The following is a 24,942-nucleotide window of genomic DNA, read 5'->3' as shown; positions in this document are numbered from 1 at the left end:
ACCCTCAAAGCAAAGAAGTTCCTCCTCATGTTTAGATGGAACTTCCTATGACGAAGTTTGTGCCTGTTACCTCTTCTCCTGTCACTGGGCACCACTGAAAAAAGACTGGCCCCATCCTCCTGGCACCCACCCCTTCAGTATTTATAAGCATTAATAAGATCCCCCCTCAGTCTTCTCCAGACTAAAAAGACCCAAGTCTCTCAGCCTTTCCTCATAAGAAAGATGTTCCAGTCCTCTAATCATCTTTGATGATATGTACAATATAACGTTTTCTTGAATTTCCTCCAAGACTTTAGAAAGCTCACTTGATTGCCCTGTATAAAAACCATCATAAAGGGCTGCAAGAAAGAAAACTGAGTATTACAGGACTGGTAGTTGCAAGAATACATGTGGGGATCAGATCTTGGAACTACTGGAATAAATTAAAATTTTAACTTACTGAACAAAATTCCCAGACTGCACAATGTAGCTCGGTCTGTAATAGAGATGTGGCTGTGCCTGCAACACAAGATTTCCTGAGTTGCGAAACAGAGTTATCTTATGTAACTGCTAAACTCTGCACATATTTAAGAAACAAGCAATACATTTTATGGGTGCTTTTTTAAATCTAGCTAGTTATGATGTAGCACCATTTAATGATAAATAATTTTAAGTTCCCTTATAAAAATTTACAGTTTACATTATTTTTCAGCTAAAACTAGCATACCCCATCCAATAAAAAATCATAAATGGTTTCAGTTGATTTATATCTATAGTGTCAACAAATAAATGCCAGTTCAAAAACATGCAAAGAATGCTGTTAAATGACACTGCCAGGTTTTAAAGATTGATTCAGCAATGTTAGTTTGTATCAACAACTGACTTGTCTAGTCTAATGCCACCATACTTCAAAAGTTGGTTCTTTTTAAGCACAAGAGTTTAAAGAGCAGCTAGCCTAGTAGTTCTGTCAGCTGTTGACTTCTATACAGTGTGAAAGGGATAACAGTCCACAAAAACAGGTATATGCGTATATAATTCTTTTTGAGCAAATACTTTTCAAGTACAGTAGTCTTCTGGCACCTATACGGACTTTGCAGAGTGGAACATTCTGAACTTTTTCTTTAAGAAAAAAAAATGTGGAGCCACAGAGCTCAGTTGCGCTTTCTTCTAGTAACCTGCATTTCTTGATTTATTACCTCTATGAAATGAATAATTGCATATGAAATTTCAGTTGACTTAAAAATAGCTTGCATAACATTGATTTTTAAAACTGTAGCTACTGCAATAGTTACAAGCGTTCTAGGACAGCAGGAGCACTGTGGACACTAGCTTCTGTGTTTTTGTCTGTTCAGGTTTTTGTAAGTACTGTGGAGAGGAAGTACATTGTGCTTGCATTGAAACTTGTGCTTTTAAAATGCTTTTAAAATGTATTTGACCAACAATTTGCAAAGCTTCTTTTTTCTCACTAAGTATGCAGCCATTTGTTTTCATTATCTTTGATACTGTGTTTCTCCTAGGAATACCCAATGACATGTTCTGTTAATCACCCAGACTACTTTTGGATGCTGTTGTGTTGTGTTGTTTTGTTTTGTTTTTAAAGAAGGGGAAAAAAAAAGTTCTGGTGAACAAAAACATTCAAGTTCTTTCCTTTGTATCAGGAAACAAAGTTACTTAAGACTCCCAGTATTCATATCACTGTTTTTCCTGGTCACATGTGATTTAATTTAATGACTGCCTATCAAATTCTCATGGAAACAGTAATTCAGTAGAACTTCAGATCCTGTAATTCATTGAGAGTTAAAAATTAAGAGTGCAGTGAGAGTTATATGATTTCATGAGCCTTTATTTTTCTATTTCCTATGATACTTTTTCATATTTAAAATTGATTCTGCAGGTACCAGCCTGGTGGAAGATACCTGTCAATGTCTCGAAGCAAAATGTTTGATGATGTCTAAACTCCTCAAAGCTAAAGAAAATTCAATGGAAATCTATTTCCAACTCATTGCTTGGAAAATACTGTATTTATGATGTATCACTGAACCAGAAAAGACCATTTTTGTTTAAAAAAAGAATATGAAGGAACAACTATTTTGGAAACACACCTGTATGATAAATCTACTACTTATGACAAGAATATGTTTATTCTATTGTAGATATTGTTGTGTATCAGTGTGGGCTTTTGTGTCATGACCAAAAGGAGAAAACTATTAATTAAGTTAATAGAGGGTAAACTTCATAAATATACCTAGGGCTCAACTTGAACTGTAACACTGTAAGTTTTAGGAAGAGGATTTTTTGGAAGGAATTTTTTTGTATTTTAACAGATGCTGTGGGAGTGTCTTAATGCATCCAAAGTGCAGTTATATCAATTACTACAGTAAACACTTTCTATAATTTTTCTATTTGAACTTTATGCCTAATCCAAAATCTACTGAAATAAATTAAGGTGTCTTCTGGCTTCAGTGGTCTTTGAATCAGACCCTGAATAAGCAGAAGGATTGAATGGGAGGTTGTTCATAAAATCATAAAATACGTGTTCCAGTATTTAAAGGGTGGCTACAAAGAAGATGGAGACTCCATTTTTACAAGGAGTCACAAGGAAAAGACAAGGGGTAATGGGTACAAGTTACCTCCTGGGGAGATTCCGACTGGACACAAGAGGAAAATTTTTCACAATGAGAACAATCAGTCATTGGATCAATCTCCCCAGGGTAGTCATGGATTCCCCAACATTGGACACTTTCAAGAGTCGGCTGGACAGGGTACTGGGCCATCTTGTCTAGACCGTGCTTTTGCCAAGAAAGGTTGGACCAGTTGATCCTATTTTGGAGCAAGGTGTATTGGTCAGGAAAGGTTATTTTTTTTTCTTTTCCAGCATTATATGCAGATAAACGATTTTAGCATGTGTAAATAGTTGAAATTCAATATGGACCAGAGTTTCACTGTCACATGAGCATATGTGCAATAGGAAGAATACATTATCAAAAATACAATATCTGCTTAAGATTTTTACAGTTGTAACGGTTGAAAATCTTGGCACACTGATGTTTTTGTAACTGTAAAAGAAATATAATGTGAAAATTTAGTTAAATGCTGAAACATTATAATTTGCACACACCTCAGGCACGGCTTCAAATTATAGAGTATTTCTTTAAAAGAAGGGAAATACATAGCATGACTAGATAATGGTAAACACTTTTAATGTCCCAAATGCCCTGGTTGCATTGTGTATCTGTTTTTAAGGTGCCTGTATTTTGCAGTAAGTTGTTGCAAAAAGAATAATGCTTATTCATTTGAATGCCATTCAAAAATGCCAATTATTAACAGTGTAAAAAAGCTTCACATTAATTTCATTGGTGTAGATATATTTTTAAACTGTAGTTAGTTGAATGAATTTTCAAATGTAATCATAAGGTAAAAGATGTGGTCAAATTCATGGTATCTTTGGATATCTGATTAATTTAAAAAGTTGCTTTATTGCAGTTTGTCATAAGTCTTTACCACTTGGGAATTTTCTTACGTGCTTTTTGCAAAGTTATGTTGAAAACTGAAAGAGAATATGTTTCTATAATAAATTCTTTATCATGCTTAAAAACCAGACATCCCTTAAAGCAGCTAGGAATGAGTTTTTCTGAAAAGTAAATTTTCATGAATGAGGTGTTCTACTAATTTTTGAAAATAGTCTTTGTTTTCTGAAGTAATTGTTAATGGGAATCTAACTACCTCCTGTGATCTAGTACATCATGTGTTCTAACAGTAGTGGTATTTGTAATATATTGAGCTGCCTGTTTGAAAACACTGAATTGTTACTATGAAGGAGAAAAAAATACTCTATTTGTATAGAAATAATTATATTAATAAATCGGCAGATGTAAAATAATCATCAGTTCTGTTCTTAGGTGAATACACTGAACAACAGCCATGCCCACATGTATTCAAGCTCATGCAATTTCCAGATTACCTGTAAGAGGGCACTTTTTTAGTTTGAGTATTTTGTGTACTGTAAAAGCTTGATCAAAATCTTATGGCTGTATCAGGGACTGGAAGTTGAGAAAACAAGACTCTCTTTATTCAGATTGTTCTTCAGCAACTTTACGTTAGCACCTATTTAATATATTTTAGATCTACTTAGAAATGCTATCCTGAATTCAGCCATATATGAAGGGGGTTGTATATGTTCTTGGACATCCATCCATATGAATGTTCTTAGACTTAATATTTCTACTTTTAAAATTTGTATCTTGTTTAATTGTCCAAAAGTTTATTTGTACAAATCTTTGGATGAAATAAGGTTCAAGTTCTTTGTTTAACTCTTGAAATGTCACTACAAAGGGATCTAATTCAGTGCTAATAGAAAAATGATAGAAGGAACGTTTGTTTTTCTGAATGCTTGTGAAATATCCTTACCTAGCCCCTGCTGACATGAGAGAGTTGGACTGAGCCTTCCGGGGGCCTGGGTTTTCCTTTCTCAGAAATCAGTGGAATGGCTGCAAACAGAATTTTCTTGGTCAGGATTTTATGTACAAAAGCTAACTAATCCCTGGTGTAGACCCTCTGTGCAGTTTTTGTTAGGACACAATAATTTGAGGAGGAGTTGACTGTATAAATTAATGGCAGTGGGATTTCAGTTGCTAACATAGAAATTCTGAGCTCATTGAGGTGGGAATCCACTGACCTTTTTTTGAAGTTGCAGTGGAGCAATGCTTTTTGAAAGCAAGGGAATTAGAGCTCTCAAAATCTCTCAAGAGTTCTCCTCTGGATTGCTCTTGGAGATCCCTGGTGTCACATCCCTGGATGCTGGGTGTTTTAAGTAAGGAGTTGATAAGTGAGGTCAGGCTTCATCCAGAGTGTTCATTGCTCACCAACAGTTACTCTTGCTGTAGTTTTGTGCAATTTGTAGGCCGACTAATCTAAAGTGTGTTTTGAGAAGTAATTATGAGTTCATATGACTAAATCCGGAAGACTTGCAACAAAGAAATATAGAGTACAACTATAAAAGTACATTGTAGAAATAAGGGATATGCCTGCACAGCATTTGCTGTGTACTTGAGCTAGTTTTAAACTAGTTTGGTTACTGCTAGTAAAAATAATGCAGATCTTGCTTGGGGGCTACATGCGTAAGGATTTACCCTGCACCAGAGAGGTTGTAGATGCCCCATCCCTGGAAACATTCAAGTTCAGGTTGGACGGGGCTGTGAGCAACCTGATCTAATTGAGGACGTTGCAGGGAGATTGGACTAGATGACCTTTAAAGGTCCTTTCCAACCTGAACCATTCTATGATTCTGTGATGATTCCTAGCCAGATTGCGGCAAATCTTGATGAGTTCTTTGCTACTATAGCTCTAGTCCTAACAGTACCACAGCTAAAAAAAGTTAAAACTAGTTTTGATATGCTTAAGCAGTGACTGTACTGTAGGCTAATGGTGTTCCTCCGTCACATTTGATGCTCCAGATTAGGTGATTTAAAATATAACTGCCTTGCAAACTGTGCTTTTGGGAACTGAATGTTGGCGTATTTATTCTGTCAGTATGTAGTCATATTTATTTGCAGCTAAAGAATGTTCATTATGTATTTCTTCATTATTTCACTTCCTGAATTATGGAACAGTTAGGGTATACTTTCATTTTATCATCATTTCTGCAGTTTGTTCTTCATCTGTGAACACCAAAAAAAATGCAAAACACCAAAAAACCCACCCAAGTTAAGTACAAATGTTTGAATATCTTCATGTCAAAGATTTAAACCAGTGAAAAGAATCCACGTAAGTTGTAGTGAACTTTGAAAAGCGGGAGTGAAAACAGTAGCTACTTTAATACTGTGTTAGTGCTGTTTTTCTTAAAAAGTATGGATAGCAAAAAGCTCTAGTCAAACTTACTTCTCCTAGATTACTAGATTTGTAGCTCTGTCTTTTCAGGCATTTACAAATACAAATATTCTGATCTCTGTATTGGGAAGTGAGTCCTGCACTCTGCTTAAGAAAAGTGCATCTCAGTGAGGGTCAGTGAAGTGAGAGAGTCTTTCTATGAGCGAAGGTAAAGGATATGCAACTTCTAGTCTGTGCTAATAGTGACACTTCAGGCAAACTATGATATATTTTATTATTTAGGTATGATAACATGTTAAGAAATAACAAACGTTATACTACTGTAACTTACACTACTGGAAAAATGGTGTATAATCTGCCTTTATTTTGCAATCAAGCATTTGTAAAATAGTCATTAACAGTATTAATGGCAATGGCAGGTAGCTGCTATCTTTTCAATATTTATCCTTGCTATTTTAAAACATAACCATGACAATGATTTTTACATATGAAGTATTAAAGAAGTGATTACTCTGATTTTCTGTAATTATGATAATTTGTATGATATTAATTTTATCTTGGAATACTGTAAATGTTATGTGAAAAATACAACATTTTATTCCAATTTTCATTATTGCTGTAATTACTTGCAATCTGAAGGGCATTTACAATACCAAATAGGGATCACTTTATGAAGAAATACTTTTTCTGAGGCTTCTTAAAGAAATCGGACCTATTCATTACAGCCAAATATGTGCATCTTAATTATTAGCAAAAACACTACTTAGGGTATATATTGTCTCCTAGCTTTTAATTTTTCTTTAAAATTCAGAAAATCATTAATTTTTTCAGAGCAACTTATTTGTGAATCTTGTAAACTTTCTGAAGTTTTTACATTCCTTTTCCCAAATGGGCTCTGCAGGAACGTGTACTGCTTCATGGCAGTTCTCTAATACTATCTGTGCCTCTAATTAAGTAGTCTAGTCTGAAGCTGAGACACTCCTACATCATTTGTTTATGTTAACAGAAACTCAGCATTCCTAGCAAAAAAGCACCTTGAACTAGATCCCTTTCTAATACATTAATTGCTGTCATTGATTATGTTGCATTATATTTGGTATCTTCTGTTTCAGTCATATGGTAAGCCCAATCAGGTTTATTTTTTGTTTCTATTAAAATGCACTGGAATGTATTCCTCAGCATGCTTTTGTATGTGTGTGTGTGTGTATTTTAGTTGTAATTGGCAGGCAATAATAATACGCAACTTCAGTTATTTCTTCAGGATAATGTTGTTGTATTTGGCATATTCCTGTGAGTTACAATAGTTTCAGAGTGATAGCTTAGCTATCACTGTAGAAATTAATTATTTTCTATAGAAATACCTTATATTTCTATAGAGGTACCTGGAAGATAAGGGAATTCATTTGTAAGTATAGGTTTAGTAATAGAAGATCTTAATTCTCCACTGTATATCAAGATAGGCTGTAGGAGTGCTGCTTATGGATAGACTATCTTCTTTTGCCTTATGATACAAGTATGTATGCATAACACCTTGTTTTGAAATTCACTGAGTTATAAATTTTTCTCTGTAGTGTTCTAAATTATTGTTGTACTAGATATATTTTTGAAATGTGTGTTAAAATAACTAGTCAAAGAGTTAAGTTGGCATGAAATAAATAATTTCTGCAGTACATTTTCCCTGGTGTATTTTAGATATTCATACTTCTCTGAAGGGTTTTTGATAGTGATCTTTTGGAGAAATTTGACCTATTTCTTTTTTCCAGGTAGAAACTAAGTTTTCTTTAGAAGACAATCCAACCTTGTTTTGGTCATCTTTTTTCATCTTCTTTAAAGCAGATTAAAAAAGGAAATTGAGAAGAAGCTTGTGTACCTGGACGTGTCATTGTCAAGAGTCCGGGGATGATACTTGGACCCACACTTTGGGACGGTACCTTTACTGACGGCTCACCCCAACTGCGGAAGCGCAAACAGCTTCTGCGAATGCAGGGGGTCAGAGAAGTGCAGCCAGGCTAGCTGAAGACGTAAGCTTCCTGCAGCGCCTGGAGGAAGCCTGTGAGGACCCTGTATGCTCCTGGGGCTGACTGGGCACTGGGTGTTTTTGTGGGGCATAAGGTGGGGTGGAAGGTAGGGCTCCTACACCTCACCCTCCTTTCCATAAGCAGTCAAACTGGGACATAATGCCTTGTAGATGTACCCAGCCATTGGTGAGAATAGAGGCAAGAGACTTTCTGCTACAGCTGTGAGGAGACGGGTAAAGTGACAAAGGAGTTAATTCTGTCTCTTTTCTCACTGTTTGCATATTTATCAGTTTCGTCTTCCCTACCTATTTAAAAAAAGAAAAAAAGTCAAGACTCGGGTGAAGGAAGAAGAGAGAAAATTTTTTTTTTAATTTAAATATTTTATTATCTCTGTACAGCTACAGTGACAGGATGTGTTTTTAGGTTACTTTTTTCATTCTGATAAAGTGGCATTTTTCTTGACAGGTACAGAAGTATCTTCTGGATATTGTCAGTCGAAAAGCCATACCCTGGAGCAATTAATACTTTTAGCACATCAAAATATTTATAACAACTAAGACTAGGTGATTCTTGTATTTGCTTATTTATTGTCTCCTATACTTAATCTGCAACTGCTGTTGTAAGTGAGTTGCAGGAAACATTTTGCACACTCAGGACCAGTCTACACCATCACTGCAGTAGGAATGTCTTGGCACGGCAAGTAAAGACTTTTCCTGTCACACCCCTTCTGGGACTGTCACCGCTGTCTGTTTCGCTGCACTACCAGGTGTCTTTTCTGGATCTTTTTTTTTGGCATTTTTAATATATGTAGGTTCAGAATACTGAAGTATATGAATGATGCATGCAGATGTTGAGATCGATTAGTAACAATGTTCAGTGGACCATACTGAGCCATCAATCATAGGTGTAGTAGAATGGGGATGAAGGGATTGGGAGCAGCCCTGCGGAGAAGGACTTGGGGGTACTGGTGAATGGAAAGGCGGCCATCAGCTGGCAGTGTACGTTTGCAGCCCAGAAAGCCAACAATATCCTGGGCTGCATCAAAAGAAGGGTGGCCAGCAGGTCGAGGGAGATGATTCTGCCCCTCTACTCCGCTCTGGTGGGACCCCACCTGGAGTACTGCATCCAGCTCTGGAGTCCTCAGCACAGGAGAGACATGGACCTGTTGGAGCGGGTCCAGAGGAGGGCCACAAAAATGATCAGAGGGCTGGAGCACCTCTCCTATGAGGACAGGCTGAGAGTTGGGGTTGTTCAACCTGGAGAAGAGAAGGCTCTGTGGAGACCCTATTGTGGCCTTTCAGTACTTCAAGGGGGCTTACAAGAAAGATGAGGACAGACTTTTTATTAGGGCCTATACTGATAGGACAAGGGGTAATGGTTTCAAACTAAAAGAGGGTAGATTCAGACTAGATACAAGGAAGAAATTTTTTACAATGAGGGTGGTGAAACAGTGGAACAGGTTGCCCAGAGAGGAGGTAGCTGCCCCATCCCTGGAAACATTCAAGGTCATGGTTGGATGGGGCTCTGAGCAACCTGATCTAGTTGAAGATGTCCCTGCTTATTGAAGGGGTGGTTAGACTAGATGACCTTTAAAGGTCCCTTGCAATCCAAACCATTCTGCAATTCTATGAATGATCTTCTGTATGTTTTTAATTTTTTTCCAGAGACTGGATATTGAAGTGAATCACTTTCAGCATAGTTAAGCAGCCACATTCTTCCTCCAGACTTACTGTGATAAGTAGCTACTGTAAGCCTAACAGTATATAGTTCAGAGGATGGGAGTTGTCCTATATTAAATACTAACTTTCCATTATTCATTGTCAGATTTTTATTTGCTCAGAGAGCAATATAAATTCTGTTGTTTAATTGTCAGTGGTTGCTAAAGAAACTACCTTGCATGCTTTTAAGTCTTGTGAAATAGCATTTGACTGACTGTGAATTATCAGGGTTGTGAATTAACCTTGCTCTGCCCTTCTCATTTCACCTTCGCCTGCGCAGTGCTGTGGTGTGCCTGCCACAGTGAGTTGCTTGTTCGTCCTAATCTCTGCTCTGCATACTGAGATAAAGATCTTAGCCCTTTCTCTTCATGAGAATGTCCTATCTTTTGCATCATTTTGTTATGTGTTGGTTCATTACACACCATTGTGTTCGGGATTTTTTGAGAGCTTTATCAAGAAGCCAAAGTTGTTCAGGGCCCGACTTGGACAGAAGACATAATTTTTCTTCCCTTCTCAGGGAACGTGACCTGAGCTGTAAAGACAGATTCAGCTCATAAATAGAGGTCAAGTATTGGAGTGGTTTATGAATGTGGGTTATGCACAAACACAAGAAAAGCTTTCAGGTTCTTTCCACAGAAAGAGCTTATCTGGTTAAAGATGTGTGTTTTGAGTTGCTCAGTCAACATCAACGCAAACGTGTAACTGAGGCAGTGCCTAGAAATGCTCGGTGGACACCTGGTAACCCTTTGAAATCCAAGTGAACACTTAAAATGATTCACTGTCAAAAAAAAATTATTTCCAAAATAATTTCCAAAGCTTAGGAAAGGTCATCTATTCTGAGTAAACTTCACAAAAGCCAGATGCTGGTGGGAATTTTTCTTGTGTGTTCTGTGTTCCTCTTGGCCCCCAGAGGCTGGCTCCCTCCATAAGCACTAGTACTCCTGTAAAAACATCATGCTTTTTATTTTGGAAGATTTTGCTGGTTTTAACTCTATGGGAATTGAGAAGAAGATGCAAAAGTGGTGTACTGCTCCGATACGTTTCAGTGAACAAGCAACAGCTCTCAAGCCAGGTTTCACAAATAACTAGCAAGTCTATTGCAAGAGGCTAGCACTTGTGGCAGCCAGTGTGACACAGCATCACCCCCTTCAGAGTGCACATAGGTGGCTTGCGTGTGTCGCACAGCATGTGGAAAGGAACGAGGCAAAGTGAACCCAGGGCAGAAAGAGACGGGACAAAGGAAGTGGGTTGAGAAGCAAAGCAAAGCGTGGCAGAATATTTGCGTGGTGGTGACAAGAAAGGTGTGATCTCTGCCAGCTCCTGGCGTAAGTTTACACCTTTTGCTGCTCACAGCCTCACCTCTGTAGGAAATCTGATAGCAACATGCTGATGGCTGGCCCCCAAGGTCTAAGAATACATAGCTTTGACTGCAGAGCAGTGATAAAAGCCTGTGTTGGGCTCAGTCCTGTGCAAACGGCCTGTAGCTTTCGCCTGTCTTACGTCAGTTATCTGACCTGAGCACAATTCACAGCTTGAAGTTAAGAGTCCCCACACAAAAGGAAAAGGAGGGACCAAGTTGGGGGAGAGATTGAGAATGTGAGCAAGCGTGGTGCAATTCAGAGCACCAAAATAAGATAAAGACATATCTTGTGTTACTGCCTCTCAGACAGTTCAGTGGTGGGTTGGGAAGACACAGACAGTTGAAGTCAGGCTTTCTGGACTAATGCTTAAAACACCTTTACATATCAGCCGAAACTTTTTGGCTCTGCATGATAAACTTTGCAGAAACTGTGGCTGCAGGCTTGAGCGGGCTTGAATGCTCATGTGCTATAAAGGGGCAGCCAAGCTGGTGCAGAACAACACGACTGGGATTTGCAGGCTGAGGGGAGCGGGTGGGTAGGCAGGGTCTGTCCCAGGTATCCACAGAGGTGGGACCCCCCTGCTAAAGGGGGCTACAGCGTGAACTTTGGTCAGTGTTCCCTCTTGCCGGTTCTGAGTCATTTGTAACAAATTTAGAGCTAGAAACTTTAAAAACACTTCCAGAAAATGGCATGGACTTGCTTCCTGTTTAAGCAGACAGCTGTTGAAATGCTGCAGCAATATAATCAAAAGCTCAGTCACAATTTATCAGGAACAATAATTACTGTTGAGCCTTAGGAGTTAAGAGCTTGATTCTACTCTCACTGAAGTGAAGACGACTTTTAACACCAGCAGTAACAGACCATGTCTTACATGGTTATTTCTCTGGGAACTGTTACAGAGATTTTCTGAATGCACTAGTCTATTTGAATGAAGAACAAATATGAAACCAATCTTTAGATTAGCTACATATTCTAGCTACTGGAGTCCATAGCTAGTCGATCCTCTTCAGGGAGGGCAAGCTGTAATTTTCACAGTGTGGCAATTTGAGCTCATCAACGACAGGGCAAGGTGACACTCCCATTTGCTTTGGGCTAGATAGGCCAATCCAGTATTCCTCCAGAAGAGCATTCAGCAGCAAGGCTGAGAGTAACTGACCCAATGTCACGATTAACAAAACCTGAGCTTTTTGATTTTTGCTATGAAGTCTTTCAGCACTTGCAGAGAGCAATAAAACACTACAGTCAGTGAAACAATTCTTTGCTTCCAACAGTACCAATGCTGGATTCAAGTTATTTCCTTGGATGCTTACACTCATTGGATATTTTTTCATATCTCTATTAATTTGAAAACAAAACCTCCAAAGTCTCTGCTATCTGCCACTTCTACTTCTGCCACACAATCAAGAAGGACAGCATAGAAAGTGTTACCCTACTTAGATTCAGGGAATTGTTAATGCTATATAAAGTCAGATTTGCAGTGGATTTAATTTTGCCTTCTTTGCTGGTATTTTCGAATTTGATCTATTCCCAGCTTTCTGCTGTTACTCATCAGACAGGCACAAACCTCTTCTTCACATGACTCCAGAAGTCCAAAGCTAAGTGTGAGTGAAATTCTGAGACACAAGACATAGGACTGTCTATCCCAGCTTGTGGCTAGCTAGCAGTAGGGAACTCTGCGATAGAGCATGCCTTAATTTTTCTACAGCAGAGTAAGAATGATTAAAAGCATCAACCATGTTATGCCAAACTTTTCCTTCAAGGAATTGAGGTCTTTAATATTGGTATGCCAGTTGATTCATAAAGCTCAGGTAAAGGCTGAACATCATCTATTTGTATAAGCAAGACTCTTTAACTGGTTGCTATTGTTTTTGAGCATTTTAATTGCTACTTCCTCGTCAGGACTACAGATTGTGAATTCTTTAAATTTTAATGGTTTAGAAGTTAACAGATTTGGTTAATGTCTCAATTAATCCTGTTGAAAAGAATAATAAAGTGTATTAAAAAATCAACCACACACTAATACTTCTGGATTGAAAAAAAAAATCCTTGATGCTTGATACCACTGAAATCCATACTTGTAAGATTGGCTTACTTTCACAGCATCTTTAAATAGAAGGAGCATGTACCTTGTTTCAGCAGCACCCTTGTCAGCTATATGTATGACTGTCGCACGCGAAAGTGGCCTCTTCCCATCCCGCACCACAGCATGCTTTTCTGGACTGCTCGCCACTTTGCTCGTGAGGACAGGAAACCCTGGGTTGCTTTTCAAGAGACCAGAGTTAAGATAAGCATTGCAGTGCCTGAAATAGCCTCAGCATTCAAGTGAGGCCAAGTCCTGCCTCCCAGGAAACCATGGACAATCTTGAAAACTTATAGACAACAGGTTATGCCGGTAGGCAGAATCTATTTAAGCATCTATCTATGTAGCTAGCTAGCTAGCTATCTGCACCAGCCAAAGCACTTAATGAGAAGCTTGTTCATCATAGCTCCAAACTCGTCAAACCTCTGAGCTTGGTGTAACGATCCTTTCATCTTCCCCATCAACTGAAAAGCCTGTCCCCAGACTAGTCTCCCAGATTTTACACTGACTCTGGAACAAGATTTGGGGAAGACTAGAGCAGAATTCATCTAGAGGATTCCCCCTCTCCCCTTACCTTGCAACAGTGAAGGACTGGACTGAACTCTTAGCATGGTCAAGGAGGAGTTCAGTGTTCGTTCTGGTTTGGATCCGAGCCATGACGGTTCAGAAGAGCCAGATGTCAGGAACCCCTAAGTAAACAAATCATCTCATTCCGGGAAAATTATCTACTGGGAAAGTCCCTGGGCGAGGTGATGAATTTAAGTGCTTTGTAAATTTTGCAAAGGAAACCATACCACCCAAGTGTTCCTCCAGTGCACTCCCTGACGTCTGTGTTAAACATTAGGGTAGGGGACTGATGCCTTACCCCTGCCACCCACAGAAGATTTCTGACACTGATGACCAGGGATGTCCCAAGCAAAAATCCAAAACCTTGAGAGAAATTGTTACACCACCTAAATAAGACATGCATTGCATTTTGTGCTTCCTTTTGTTTCCACATGCCTCAGTTTGGGTAACAGCCCTATGTTGAAGTGTTGGTGATAGAGAACTACACTGACCTGAATTTCATGCTTAGAAATGTTTTGTATTTTATTCAAACCACAAGATCCACCAGGGAAATCCCTGGACTTGAAACTGCACGACTTAATTCTGTGAATGTGTTTATCTAAAGTCTGTTTTATCTTGCAGCATTAGCTTTGCCAAGGAATAACATGGTAAAGAACTGTATGTGCATGGGGAAGGGAGAGAGAATTTCCACTGAATTACTTTTGCAGCTTTACTTCATTATTTAAAGCCTAGTATTTAAGAAGCCACTGTCTGGGACTGAGGAATGCTGATGGGCTTTGCAGATAATCCAAGCTGCTTAAGGAACTGTACACAGAAATCACCAAGACTGTGTACCTGCCCTCCACAAACCTGTCAGTGTTGCTGGCAAACCCTCTTTTATGTTAAACAGTGCACTCCTGGCCACCAGAGTACTTAGTACTTTGGTAGGGATTGGACTACTCCTATTTTAACGCACATGATACTTCTAATATTTTCAAAGCGAAGACATTTTTAACATACTGTCTTTAACTCAGCCTCCATTTCTTTTTCCTTTGGACTCTTTGGAGGCTAAAATTAAACTTTTCTTCGAAAATGAGGAATGAGTAACACTTTCTTTTTCACACCTCTGGGGCAAAAGGAGGCAAAGAGTTCCCAGTTTATTCTGATTTGGGTCCCAGTTGTGACAATGACAGTCAGAGAACAGCTAGATGTCAAGCACCAAACCTCTCTGAAAGATCCACTGGCTGCTGGTAAGTCTCTGTGTCCTCATCCTCCCACTTTACCCACTTTGTCCCTAACTAAGAAACAGGCACTGATTTGTGCCATGTAATGACAAATCAAGATAAGCTTGAAGCCCCAAATTTTCCAAAGGTCCAGGGCCCTCTGTTTTTCTTTTGGCTAAAGGAGGTCTGGTTCCCTATAGGCAACCAGGCACTGGGGTAATAGTGCAGTTAGGAGTGTTTATTTGACATTTGTGTCAAAACATTGCTGAAAGCAGCTGACGCAGTCTCAGGACTCTGCTCCCACCTTCCTTCTTGATGCTATGTGCCATGTTGGTGATGGCCGGACAGGGCTGTGCCAGCTCAGGCAGTGCGGGCAGGGAGTGACACCAGGTGACATCAGAGGCAGAGCTGAACTTGCATGCTGAAGGTGCCGCTTGGCAGAGCCTCTTGTGGTCAAGGAAGTTGTGGTGAGTAACACACCATGGACTGCAGTGTAGCACTGCAGCCTCTGTCCTTGGCAGAGGCAACTGTTGAGAGCCCAAATGCACCGTTATTAGAGCTTACTTAATATTTACAGTAGTAGTATAATTAGGATCCACATTATTCTTGTAATATTCTATTCTGAGAAATGTTCGTTACTTTTTGTTGTTACTATGTGAGCTGGGGTTTTTTTGTTTTTTTTTTCTTGGCATCATCAAAACAGCCATCTTTGGTGACATCCGGATCGTATGACTGTTTGTGCAAAGACTTGTGAGGTTTCATCCATCCGAAGATAGTGACTTCCTCCTGTAGATAACAAACATGCCAGATTATGCAATTGCTGGGTAGACAATGTTAACAAATTCTTCTTAGCATTGTCTGGCCTCAAATGCAGGAATGGTGTATCAGAAACATGGCAGTATTTGTAGTCTGGTTGCTTGTTCATATGGCTGAGCTACATTTTTCACTAGCGTAAATCCATTTGAGACAATTTTACCAACTCGGTTTTAAAAAGGACAAGTCTTCAGCTGGAAAAACCAGTTTACAAACATTTAAATGCTGACTCGTGCCAGTATCCTAGCCTTGGTGCTGTGTAAATGACTGCTTCCTGGTTGCTGCTAGTGGTTTGTGCTGTGGCAGGGTCCCCATCAACATCAGTGTCCGTAGTGGAGCTACGCAGTGAGACACAGAGTAAGAACATTAGCTAGTGTAAATGGTTATGGCTCAGGTGACTAACTTCAGGGAGAAGTACGGATGTTGGATGCTTCATCTCTTGCATCAGGCATAAATGCATGTATTAGATACCACACTTCTAAAATCAGCAGAAACTTTGCTAGGGAGTGAAATTATGTCTTGAATAGTGGAGAAGGTCTCGAAACAAAGGAGGGTCGGTAACACATTGTAACTTAGCCTGTGGAGCTAGAAAAGTTCTGGGAATCCTGCTACCATTTCTGCAGCATTGTGTTGGCTTACTTCTCTGCATTTCCCTATCGGATGTCTTCTCTAGTGTGTGCCTGCACAACTGTGCCACCATACAATGCTCCTCGGTCCCTTCCTACACAAGCTATGTAGATGTCTACTGCACTGTGCAAGGCGGGGTCATGAATGATTGCCTGGGAGCTGTGGTCTCCTGCTCCTGGTGGCACTCCCACCTAACCTGCAGCTGGACAAGAGCAGCTGGGTTATGGAAGAAAAGCTTGTGTGCATTTTGGGGGAGGTTAAGGGAGACTTTTTTCCCCAGCAGCTGTTAAACTAGAGGGCAAACAGAAGCAGAACGAAGCTTGCTGATGTGAAGGGAAGAGCATGTCACAGCTGGGGCATATTTCCTCACAAGCTGGACAGGAGGATCTTTGCTGGAAGATCCAAATAACTGATGCCAAATCTGCTGGGCATAACCAACACATGCTATCACCTCTATTTAAAATCATTCTTGATTATACACTAAACAGGGATGAAGTGTCGAGTGAGTGGCATGCACAAAGGCATTGCTACCCTGCAGCCAGTATGGAGAGAGACATCACCTGCCTAACTTACCAGCTAAGAAAAAAACCACCATCCCATTTCAAGGGAAATACTTGGAAGTGGCAAAGCAATCTCACTTCTGGGACAGACCACAACTCTGTGGATGTGAAAATAACCACACACAACATAACAGTCAAACTTCAAGTTACTGCAGTTCGCAGCTGGCGACATGCGTGACATACCTCGGAAAGAGCAGGAGTAATGTTACAGAGTGCCTTTTGACCCTTGCTAGGAGCTGAGTTTAAAGAGGCCCTCATGCTCATCTTTCCTGCCTTCTGTTACGCTCAAGGTCTTGTTTATTTCCTTCTTCTATTTGCTATCCCAGTGTTGTGGTTTAGTCCCAGCCGGCAACTAAGCACCACCCAGCCGCTCGCTCACTCCCCCCAGGTGGGGTGGAGGAGAGAATCAGAAGAGTAAAAGTGAGAAAACTCGTGGGTTGAGATAAAGACAGTTTAATAGGTAAAGCAAAAGCCGCGCAGGCAAGCAAATCAAAACAAGGAATTCATTCACCACTTCCCATGGGCAGGCAGGTGCTCAGCCATCTCCAGGAAAGCAGGGCTCCATCACGTGTAACGGTTACTTGGGAAGACAAATGCCATCTCTCCAAATGTCCCTACCTTCCTTCTTCTTCCCCCAGCTTTATACGCTGAGCATGACATCATATGGTATGGAATATCCCTTTGGTCAGTTGGGGTCAGCTGTCCCAGCTGTGTCCCCTCCCAGCTTCCCGTGCACCCCCAGCCCACTCACTGGTGGGGTGGGGTGAGGAGCAGAAAAGGCCTTGACTCTGTGTAAGCACTGCTCAGCAGTGACTGAAACATCCCTGTGTATTAACACTGTTTCCAGCACAAATCCAAAACACAGCCCCACAGCCCCATACTAGCTACTACGAAGAAAATTAACTATCCCAGGCAAAACCAGCACAGCCAGTAAAGAGAAAAACCCAGTTTTGTCCAGCTCCAGGTCTGCATTGCTCTAACTGACCATTGGTGAGGAGCTGTGGGGTCTCCAAAGCCAAGCCTGTTCCCCAGATTTTATCATGTCATGCCTGTACTGCTCTACGCTGCATCCTGCGTCTCCACTTCTGAAGGCCTCTGCAGTCTGGTATTTCTCAACCCTGTATTGTGTTAGTCATGAACATCTCATTATACATAGAATTACTACTAGTTACTGCTATCTATATAAAACTTCACCATACAAAGATAAACAAAACAAATTACTATAGGCAGCTGGTCAGTTAGAGAAATTGCTGTCACAGGAGGAAGTAAAACAAAGCTACAGGCAGATCAAGCGAAGTTCAGACAAAGCAAGCCTGGCGGGACTTATCCTCAAGCTCTGCAAGCTCACTGCAAAGCTGGTGGCCTGTTGCCAGCAATGGCAATGCCAGGTTGCAGGGCTACGCTGCTGCACTTCCCAACGTTTCTTGCCTGCTTCTCGGGGAATAAGGCACACTATGGTGTGGAGGACTCCTTTAAATTTTTATGATATGGTACGTCCAATGCAAGTCCATATGTCTCTAGTTGGGTGTTCACCAAGAGATTATCCAGATTTTGGAAGTTTCAGAGATTGGTAGCTATGAGTGGAGCGGCAAAGCAAGGAACAGGTCTTGGGTTTTTTAACCTCCCGTATCATCCTGCACCGAATTAAGCTTTTGGTGCACAAACATGTATTTCAGGACCTTTCCTACCACTAGGACTATGGTGCCAAACGGGTGTCAAAGGTTTGAATTGTTTGTGTCAAAGGCATGAGAAAATCTTGCCTGTAAGATAATCTTCTCAGCACTGTGGGTTTTTTCATTTCAGTGGCTTGTAACACATGGAATAGTAAGCAGATGGAACTAGTTTAGATGCACTCCTTCATGTGAATTCTTTTTAAAAAGGACTTTTAAAGTAAGATCCGTTTGGCTGAAGCATATAATGCCATCATAACAGGAGGAGACAGAACAGTATAGAAAGACATCTCTAATTTGATTTCCAAAACTGCTGTGTGGGAGAGAGGAAGCCTGCAGGATTGAGATCATGTGCCGCTACTGAAAGGAATTCTCTGTACATCATTCCATGTTAAGAAGCATGAAAAAACCCCAGAATTTTAAAACCAGGGTAGATGTTTTGTTTTGGGTTTAGTTTTGCATATCAAAAGCTGGAGGGGAAAGAGAAAATCTTTGTGTTTCATTGTTTCAATGATGGCTGGCTGGCAATGTGCAGTAAGATCCATGCCAGAGCCAAAGCACTTTGGGTTTATCAGAACTGGACATTGCAACTTACCTGAAACTGCGTTGCCAAAAGCTTTTTCACCAGAAATTTCAAATGTGTTTTTGCCTTAATTTACAGTGAAAAGCAAACACAGGATTGCCTTTGAAAGGGAAAGTCCATGAGACTCTTCCCCTTCTCACCTGCTAGCAGACTTTCTCCCCCCGCCCCCATCACCTCAAATTGAGAGAGTCACAAGGATGTGATTTTTGCTAAAATGGAAATGACCTCCGAGCTACAGGGACTGCAGCATCTGAGCCTGTTATTTCAGTCTCACTGATATCTGAGAAACACTAGTTTTGCTGCCAAAGTCCCGAGAAAGTGGGGTTTGGCAGTTTCTCCTAGTCAGCATTTACAAAGCCGCAGAAGTTCACATGGTCTAGCTGTAGTCTCCTGTCTCAGTGATCTGCTTCCTCCAGTAATGAGGAGCATGCCCAGACTGGATGCTGGAGGATGATACTGGAAAAAACAATCCAAAAGCCAAACTATAGGGAGCCAGCAGACAGCGGAGAGGGAATCTGTCCTCATCTTTATCCGTTATACGTGCCCTGTGAGAGCTTTGGGCTCAGATCTGTACTCCAGGCTGTGACAGCAGAGCCCCCATCTCTCTGCTGAGCATTATGAACGTCTGTGAGAGCCTTGCTGCCTGGAAGGTTTGGGGGAAATGGACACCAAACTCCCTTGGGCTTGCCTGGAGGGTGTCAAAGGCACCTATGGGTGTCCGCTGTTTAGATAGGGAATGCATGCACTTATTTTAAGAGAGACACCTTCCTGGGGGCATAAAATTTAGAGACTTATGAAGGTATACCAGGTGCTAAACAGATTTAATCCCACCAAGGCTAAAAAGTAGCATCCTCAGAAAGCCATGTCTGGTGACCTAGCCTGGAATTACACACCTGTAAGTCTGAGTCCTACACCAGGCAAACAGGAAGAAACTACTAAAGGAGGAGTGTGCTTAGACTTGTAATTCCTTCTGTTCTTCTTGTGCATGTTCATCTGTGCTATGTCGACACTTGAATTCTATGGCAGCAGTGCTGCTTTCAGCTGGAAAATGTTAGGGCCATCCCATGCCTCTCCTTCTCCTCAGCCTTTGGTCATGAGTCCCAGCAAACCTGGGTTAAAGCCCACACCACGAGGTTGGCAAGCCTGTTGGACACTCTTGCTGGACTTTGTCAACCACATCATCTCTTGCCTTCCAGTCCTCATTCATCAGTGAGGGTGCCCCAAAATCTGAATGGCTGCTTGCAACACCAGATGTGACCTGCAGGATATGACAACTCAGCGCTTGTGGTATTTGTTACTGTGAGATTTTCACAAGGGCCAATGTGTTAATGGGTTCAAAGAGGGGCTAGAGAAACTCATGGAGAATAGTTCTGTAGGTGCAACTTTCAGTTCAGGAAGCTGGGAAATGGCTCGTTGCTGGAGGGCAGATGGGGGAGAAATCTACAGGCATGCCCAGTGCTTATATCCCAACAGTGGCTGCCAGCCACTGTCAGGATTAAGAGATTGGGCCAGCAGACTTTTGGGCTGACCCAAACAAACTGTTTTTTAACTTTAAATGCTCTTGCAATGCTGTAATTCTACAGAAGAGACAGCTAGAGGGTAATTCAGTTGCCTAAATGCCAGCATGTAGTACCATTAGGCATTCTGCCATCCCTTCAGCTCTTTTCTGAGGAGAGCTCAGGAAAGTCCTGTGTAGCTCTATGCAGACACCTGGGGTGTTCCTGGTGGCTAAAATGGCCCTAAGTACATATGGTTGGGCTTTCACTATTTCTGGGACCAGGTCAGAACTGGGAGACACCCTCTTTGAACAGCAGCACTTCTGAAGGCGTTGAATGTTCAGGTTCTGGTGGTCACAAGCCACAAGGTTTTGGGGACTGCAGCATTAGGAGAGGGTAAATGCCAGTACTTGGCATTAATCTGTTCTGAGGTCTGGCCCTGGGTCTTTAGTCTGTTGACTCATCCCTGTACAGATCTGCTCTTTGCAGCCAGAGAAACAAGATCTTCGCCAAGGTGGCACCATCTCAGGGCTCAACATGCGCAGAGGACCCAGACAATAGCTAATCCTTCTGGGTGACAAAAGTCACTTCTGAAGTGAGCAGGCCATGGAGAGAAGGAAACTTGGGACCTCTAGACCAATGGTCTGTCACCAGCGTGTTGGTGAGTACAGCGAATGAGAAGGTGGCTGTTGGGGTAGGTAGGCCTGTGCTGAAACGTGCTGCCACGTCAAGTGTGCCCTGGTAGGGAAAAGCATCTGACTCATATGCCACCAGCAAGTTTCTGGAGACAAGAACCAAAACAGTCCCTGGTAATTCGGAGAGGAAGATCCAGAGAACAACAACAAAAAATACATCCTATTTGTGCTTATTTTAGAAAGGATACCACACAGACTGAATTAATAGCTGCAGTCAGACAGGCTCCACGGGCTGACAGGCGAAGTATTCCTCTGTCAACTAATACAGCTTCTACTCCCCGCAGCCTCCAGCTACTCCTGCAGCAATGTTTTGTCCATGTCCTAGAAGAAAGAGCCTCTGCCCTCTCCTGTACAACTACTGACATTGCTTCCTTACCACCTTTTTCCCTCCTGCCTAATTGTGCCTGCATGATCCCATGTACCTGTAAAAATCCACATTTCGGAGGACTGGGAGGGACGTCAAAAAATGATCAAGGGTTCCCCTCTTGGCATGTGCCTGTCCCAAGAGCAGACACTTCACAACCACTCTTCTTTCCCCAGCCTATTCCAGCACTTTAGGGGGTATCATCTTTAGGGAGGCCTCTTTGAGGAGCAGCTAACTGAAATCTTCTCCTCTCTGGTTTTGGCTCCCTTCTCGTTACCCTCTTTACTGAGAACGGATTGTTCTGGTTTTGGTTGCAGCAAGCCGCAGGCTGCTTTCCTGTTCTTCCTTACCACCCCCTCTCTGCAGTGATCCAGCACAGCTTTTCAGCATCAGAACGTATTTGATCCTACTAAATGCTGGGTCCATTTAACTGTTTTCTTCTCTGGAGGAAAGAGAGAGGGGGTTGAGCACAGAAGTTTCTCATGCATGTCACACTTCCATTGCATTGTTTGACTGTCGTTGACAGAAGCTTGTCAATATTTTTGAGAAACATGAGACAATTAAAAAAACCAAACCCCCACAACGTTAGGTCTTTTCCACTTTGCCTGAAATATTTAAAAAATTGAAGTTTCATTATTTCAAGGCACAGTATAAAAATAATTCATTTTTGGTAAACATTAGTTGCTGAACTTCTTAAAAAGCTGAAGTATCTAGCATTTTCATTTTCCATTCTCGAAATGAAAACAGATTTGTGGTAGATTTGCAAGAAAAAAAAATTTCAAAATAACTACCCCCTTTTCTGGAACGCTCCTAATCTCAAATCACCTTAAAAAACTTGTCAAGCGATACATGCCTTTAACAGCAGACATAGTGTTAAAAAAAGTAAATCTGTTTGTGCTTCCCCAGAGTGAGGGGAAAAGGTAAGGTAAGACAAGGTAAAGGTAAGGAATGCCGAAGAATGCCAGGCAGAGCAATCTGTCGGGCTGGAAAGGCTCCTCAGCCTGGAGGGATGAGCTGAGGTTCACTCCTGTGGGGTCAGAGCCATGTGGAGAGACTGGGCTGCATCTCTGTTAGGAGCAGGGCTGGGGACTGTCCCCACCAGGTGGGCTGGATGTGACCACCCTCTTTGGAAGGAGTTCAGTAGCATGGGCATGGTCTGCATATGCCAGCTGGTCTCAGCTCCAGAGAAAAATCTTGAGCACAATTAATTTCAGCTGTATAACTACAAACCAGGGAGACAGCATTTTTGGATATAAAAGCATTTTATTTGCATTGGGAGTTCAATTTAATGGGATTATAACTTGGTTTAAAATGGGAATACTTTTCCCTTGACAATGCTACTTACCATGGGGATTTCTTTTTTGGTGTATGTGAAACTTTCTCAATATTAATGACAGGAACAATCCCAAAGGTTTATCCTGTAAAATTAGTTGGTGCATAGTGTTCTGATACTTCATGCTTGCCTTTTTTTTTTTTTTTTTAACCTGCTAATTTAGTTTAGTTGTATTGAAAATTAAACACCATGCTGATTCCCCTACCAAGTACAAGCGGATGTGTTCATACCTGCACTTCTCACTGCTGGAGAACTTCTCAGCAGTGATGGTCACACGTAGCACATTAAGAAACAATGCTACTGCATGTAAACTATGGCACAACACCCAGTGGCTTCCCTTCTTTTAGACACTTCTTACAATGCTTATAAGGCATTTCTTATACCTTCCCTCCTGACCAAATTCAACAAGAAATCTGAGTTTTTGGAAACTTAAATTGACAGGATCTCAGTCTCTGTCATGAGCCTATAGATCATATTGGATTTTATAGATTTTTTTCTTAGCAGATTCAGTCCGGGGCTGAACCAGAAACTGAACAGACAGTTCAGGCTGTTCAGACTGAACAAAACAAAAATCAAACAGTTATGTGTTCAGAGCTAGTTAGAAAAAAAGGAGGAAAAATTCCAGACTTCTGATGAATTAATAATTGTTCGGATTCATAAGTCCTATACCAGCTCAGACAGGGCACACTCCAGTTTACAGAGGAGTGTGTGGAAGGTAGATTGACCATCCGTGTGTGTATGTGTATGCCTGGGCTCACTGGCAGAGGGCAGGAAAGTCAGCAGAAGGCAGCTGAGCATCCAGATGTTAAATTAACGTATTCTTTTGCTTTCAAGAGCCCATCCTTGCTGTTCCAATCTACGTGCACCCCTCTGGAAGTCCATGCCAATTCTGCATCTGAGGAACTGCTTTACTCAGGTGGGATGCTGAATTTCAAGGGCGGCGTTGTTGTTCCGTGAGAATTATTTCTCCAGCCCTCAACGTCTCCGTTTCACCTTTGCAGTGTGTGCTGGCAGACGGCAGGGGCTGCTCCTCCTGCGCCGGCACCCAGGTCATATTCGGAGCCCCTTATCGCTTCTGTGTTCCCAGGAGGCCTCTGGAGATTGAGTCACAAAACAAAGATAGCAGGCGGGGGGATGTTACGTTGTCACAAAGTCAATATTTCTGAATCACTGAACGATTAAGTAAGTATTGTTTCCTGCTTGTGCATTAATGTACAGCCAGTTGCCAGATGGGAGAAATAAAGCGTACACGAAGTCTTGCACAAGCTATGGTTTAGTACCAGGAAGTACCTGTCGATGAAAGATAAGCAGCCCGCCAGGATGCAAATGTTATTACTCTAGTAATCGCCTAAAATAATTTTCTGCTTTTGTCAGGAAACCATGCATTTACTCATTCTTGCTCAGTGATCTATCCATGGGCAGAGCAGGGCCTTCTCTCCATTTTCCATGCTCTTTTGCGCCAACTTGTACGGGCTGCCATTGCCATCGGCCCTGATCCTGCGTGTTCGGCTTACTGCTGCCAGAGAGGACCAGGGAGCCTGACACAGGCTATTTTTTACCCCTAAGGAGTCTATGAGTACACCGATTCCTTCTCCAAATGTAACACTACGTCCCTCATAATGTTTGTGACCTTCTGCAGACAGAGTTGTTAATAGCTGTGTCTAGACAGTGAGCAATTTTTCCTCATCATATGGGTGTTTAACCTTTTCAGTTTTCTCCTTGCTGCAAATGAGCACAATCTCAGCACCCCCTCAGAGGTTCTCACTACCAGCAGGTCTTCAAAACGGCAGTTAATCAGCAGGAAAAAAAAATACACCGTCAGCTTGGGTTTTGTGAAACACAATCAACAGGCTTTTACTTATTTTCTCCTATTGTGTTTTGACTAAGGGATTAAACCAGCAAGTTTTTTCAACCCTGTCAACTATGGAGCAGAGAAACGTGTTATCAAAACATAGCCATGGCCAACGCTGGCACGGTAATGCTGCACCCTCCTGCGGGCATCGGTGAGGGGCAGCACGAGGTGTCTCCCGCTCTCTCCCACGCAGCCGGT

General features: G+C 41.5%; 1 protein-coding gene across 1 annotated transcript in view; it reads left to right on the top strand.

Moving 5' to 3' along the window:
• The window catches only part of LMBRD2 (LMBR1 domain containing 2), a 31,760-nt gene extending 24,281 nt beyond the window's left edge, over positions 1-7,479 (top strand). Inside the window, exon 18 of the mRNA XM_059833630.1 lies at positions 1,874-7,479. Within this exon, the coding sequence (XP_059689613.1) occupies positions 1,874-1,934 (61 nt within the window). The 3' untranslated portion in view covers positions 1,935-7,479. The remainder of the gene's footprint in view (positions 1-1,873) is intronic.
• Positions 7,480-24,942: the final 17,463 nt, after the last annotated feature.

The sequence above is a fragment of the Gavia stellata genome, chromosome Z (assembly GCF_030936135.1).
Source record: "Gavia stellata isolate bGavSte3 chromosome Z, bGavSte3.hap2, whole genome shotgun sequence".
NCBI classification, from domain to species: domain Eukaryota; kingdom Metazoa; phylum Chordata; class Aves; order Gaviiformes; family Gaviidae; genus Gavia; species Gavia stellata.
This window is presented reverse-complemented; position numbering and strand designations above follow the sequence as displayed.